The sequence below is a fragment of the Nematolebias whitei genome, chromosome 5 (assembly GCF_014905685.2).
Source record: "Nematolebias whitei isolate Nwh7 chromosome 5, NemWhi1, whole genome shotgun sequence".
Taxonomy (NCBI): Eukaryota; Metazoa; Chordata; class Actinopteri; order Cyprinodontiformes; family Rivulidae; genus Nematolebias; species Nematolebias whitei.
This window is the reverse complement of record NC_056502.1, coordinates 43387439-43390379: the sequence shown is the minus strand read 5'-3', so window position 1 is coordinate 43390379 and position 2941 is coordinate 43387439. Positions and strand designations below refer to the sequence as shown.

At 41.4% G+C, this 2941-nt stretch overlaps 1 protein-coding gene across 1 annotated transcript in view; it reads left to right on the top strand.

Annotated features, from left to right (window-relative positions):
- Positions 1-2941, top strand: part of LOC119409564 (dolichyl-diphosphooligosaccharide--protein glycosyltransferase subunit STT3B) — a gene marked incomplete in the record, with an annotated part of 122531 nt that overhangs the window by 111860 nt on the left and 7730 nt on the right. The window contains 1 exon segment of the mRNA XM_037676466.1: positions 239-393. Coding sequence (XP_037532394.1) covers positions 239-393 — 155 coding nt within the window.

The window sequence follows — 2941 nt, the reverse complement described above, 5'->3', positions numbered from 1 at the left end:
CAGGTGTAACATCAGGTGTAACACCAGGTGTGACATCAGGTGTAACATCAGGTGTAACACCAGGTGTGACATCAGGTGTAACACCAGGTGTGACATCAGGTGTAACATCTGGTTTAACATCAGGTAGCTTCATGGTAACACATGAACATGTGCTGGTCAATGTTATAATGGGTTTTCCTCTTGTTCCACCCACTTCCTGTCCTCTTGGACCTCTGTTTGGCTTTCATGTGATTTCCAGCTACGCTAAGATCCACATACCCATCATAGCATCAGTGTCTGAGCACCAGCCCACCACCTGGGTCTCCTTCTTCTTTGACCTGCACATCCTGGTGTGTACGTTCCCTGCAGGCCTCTGGTTCTGCATCAAGAACATCAACGACGAGCGTGTTTTTGGTAAGCACACAGAACTTGTCTTTTCAAACAGTTAGTGCACATGTCATGACAACCAGCCTGCACTATTTACACTCCTTCTATTTCTCTTTTATTTTCTTAGCCATAAACTCTGGAGCAGTTCTTTAACCTTGCTGCTCCAACCACGTCGTCCTTCCTTTAAAGGAAGAGGCCAGAAAAGTTCCTCCTTCTTAACCATCAATGTGTCAAGTGTCTGCTTAGGCCAGTAACTGGACAAACCCACTGCACAGAAATCAAAGAGCATCCATAATCACAGTCACTTTTATTTGCAGCAAGATGTTTCTATAGCAGTAACCCATTGAAGTCCTGTCCAACTCTTTGACTCAATAGTAAAGCAGAACATCAAGTTTCTCTTGAGGGGTCCAATGAACATGTCTGACACTTTATTTTAATTAACTCATTGTGGATCAGTTTAATCAGATTAGAATGTGATTGCTGCATGATTCATATCTTCTAGCTGCAGATGTTGGATGTTCTGTCCAAATGCCTGACAATTAACAATATATCAGAGATATCACTGATCAGGTTTATTAGTGATTTGTTGGGATAGAGGTCATTTCAGATTTTATAGTTTGTAAACACCGTTTCCTTCAACATGAAGCAGGGAAAGTCACAGGTTCGAGTCCCTGCCATACCCATATGCCGTGGAGTCCTTGAACAAGACACCTATAGCTGCCCGCTGCTCCACCTGGGTGTATCTCAGGTGGGATGAGTTAAATGCAGAGCGCACGTTTCATCATTGTGTGGGAGCATGTGATGACACCTTCATGTCTCAGGTCTGCAGGTGGTGTTCTTACACCTCTGATGCCTCTCGTTGGTTCAGCGCCACACTTTACGTCACATGCACCGCGCGGTACAGACGAACTGCAGAGGGATTAAAACAGTGAGCGTAGATGATGATTGTTCTCTGAGCAGCAACACTCAGCCCTGCTTTCACGTGGAGAAATACTCCTGAAGACTTGCAGCGATGGCTCCTGAAGGAGACGTGCATGATATTTAAGGTTTTGAACACTGAGCTGCTCTGTAGCAACATGCTTGTGAAGGTGGTGGATGTCACTTTTCAATAAAAAAAAAAAAGCTCCATCATAAATTCACAATTTATTTATTGTCTAGAGTGGTACACACCCAGACACCCTCCTGCAAACATTTCATTTCACTCAAACTTTATTCATACAGGTTGTCTCATTGAGCCACGAGGACTCGTTTACAAGAGAGACCTGTTAAGGTGCAGATGCTGGGGGTTAAGGGCCTTGCTCAAGGGCCCATAGTGGGGCAAATGAGGGTGGAGACAGGTGTGGGTGCTACACCTTTCCCACCCACATTTTGATGTTATCAGTCCGGGGAGTTGAACCAGCGACCTTCCGATCACAGGCCCACCTTCTCTAACCTCTGCACCACCACTCCCCTCATATGTGCAGTCTGTGGATGGGAGTTTATCTGACGTTGACCTGGACTCTGGTACTCTGAGCACACTGAACTTGTACAGACATCCCCCTCTCCACCTCTCTTACAAATCTTGGAGTAAGAATGAACTCATCTTACATTTGAAAATCACATTAAGCATCTGTTTAAAACCTGTTTCTTCCATCTCCAAAATATCTCCAAACTTCGTCCATCTCTCACTTTTGCTGTTGCAGAGAAACTCGTCCATGCTTTTGTCTCCTCCAGGCTCGACTACTGCAACTCCCTGTTTTCTGGAATCCTCGACAAAAACCTTCAGAAGCTTCAATATATTCAGAACGGTGCAGCCAGGATTTTATTGAGAGCTCGTAAATTTGAACATATTACACCCATTCTCCATAACCTCCATTGGCTTCCTGTCACCTACAGAATTCAGTACAAAATTGCTCTCATCACCCATCAGTGTTTATACGGAAATTCACCAGATTATCTGAAGGACCTTCTTGCTCCATATTCATCCACCCGGTCCCTACGATCACAGAACAGTAATCTCCTCCACATTCCACGAACTAAATTAAGAACCATGGGAGATCGGGCATTCTGTGTGGCTGCCGCCCACCTCTGGAACTCCCTCCCTGAATATCTGAGAGCTCCACAATCATTGACTGACTTTTAAAAAGGCTTAAAGACTTTTCTTTTTAAGCAAGCCTATTCTGCCTCCACATGATTGTATCTTTGATTTTAGTTGATTTTATCATTGATTTTAGTTGATTTTATCATTGATTTTAGTTGGTTTTATCATTGATTTTAGTTGATTTTATCATTGATTTTAGTTGATTTTATAATTGCTTTTAGTTGATTTTATCATTGATTTTAGTTGATTTTATCATTGATTTTAGTTGATTTTATCACTGATTTTAGTTGATCTTATCACTGATTTTAGTTGATTTTATCACTGATTTTAGTTGATTTTATCATTGATTTTAGTTGATTTTATCACTGATTTTAGTTGATTTTATCATTGATTTTAGTTGATTATATCATTGATTTTAGTTGATTTTATCACTGATTTTAGTTGATTATATCATTGATTTTAGTTGATTTTATCACTGATTTTAGTTGATTTTAT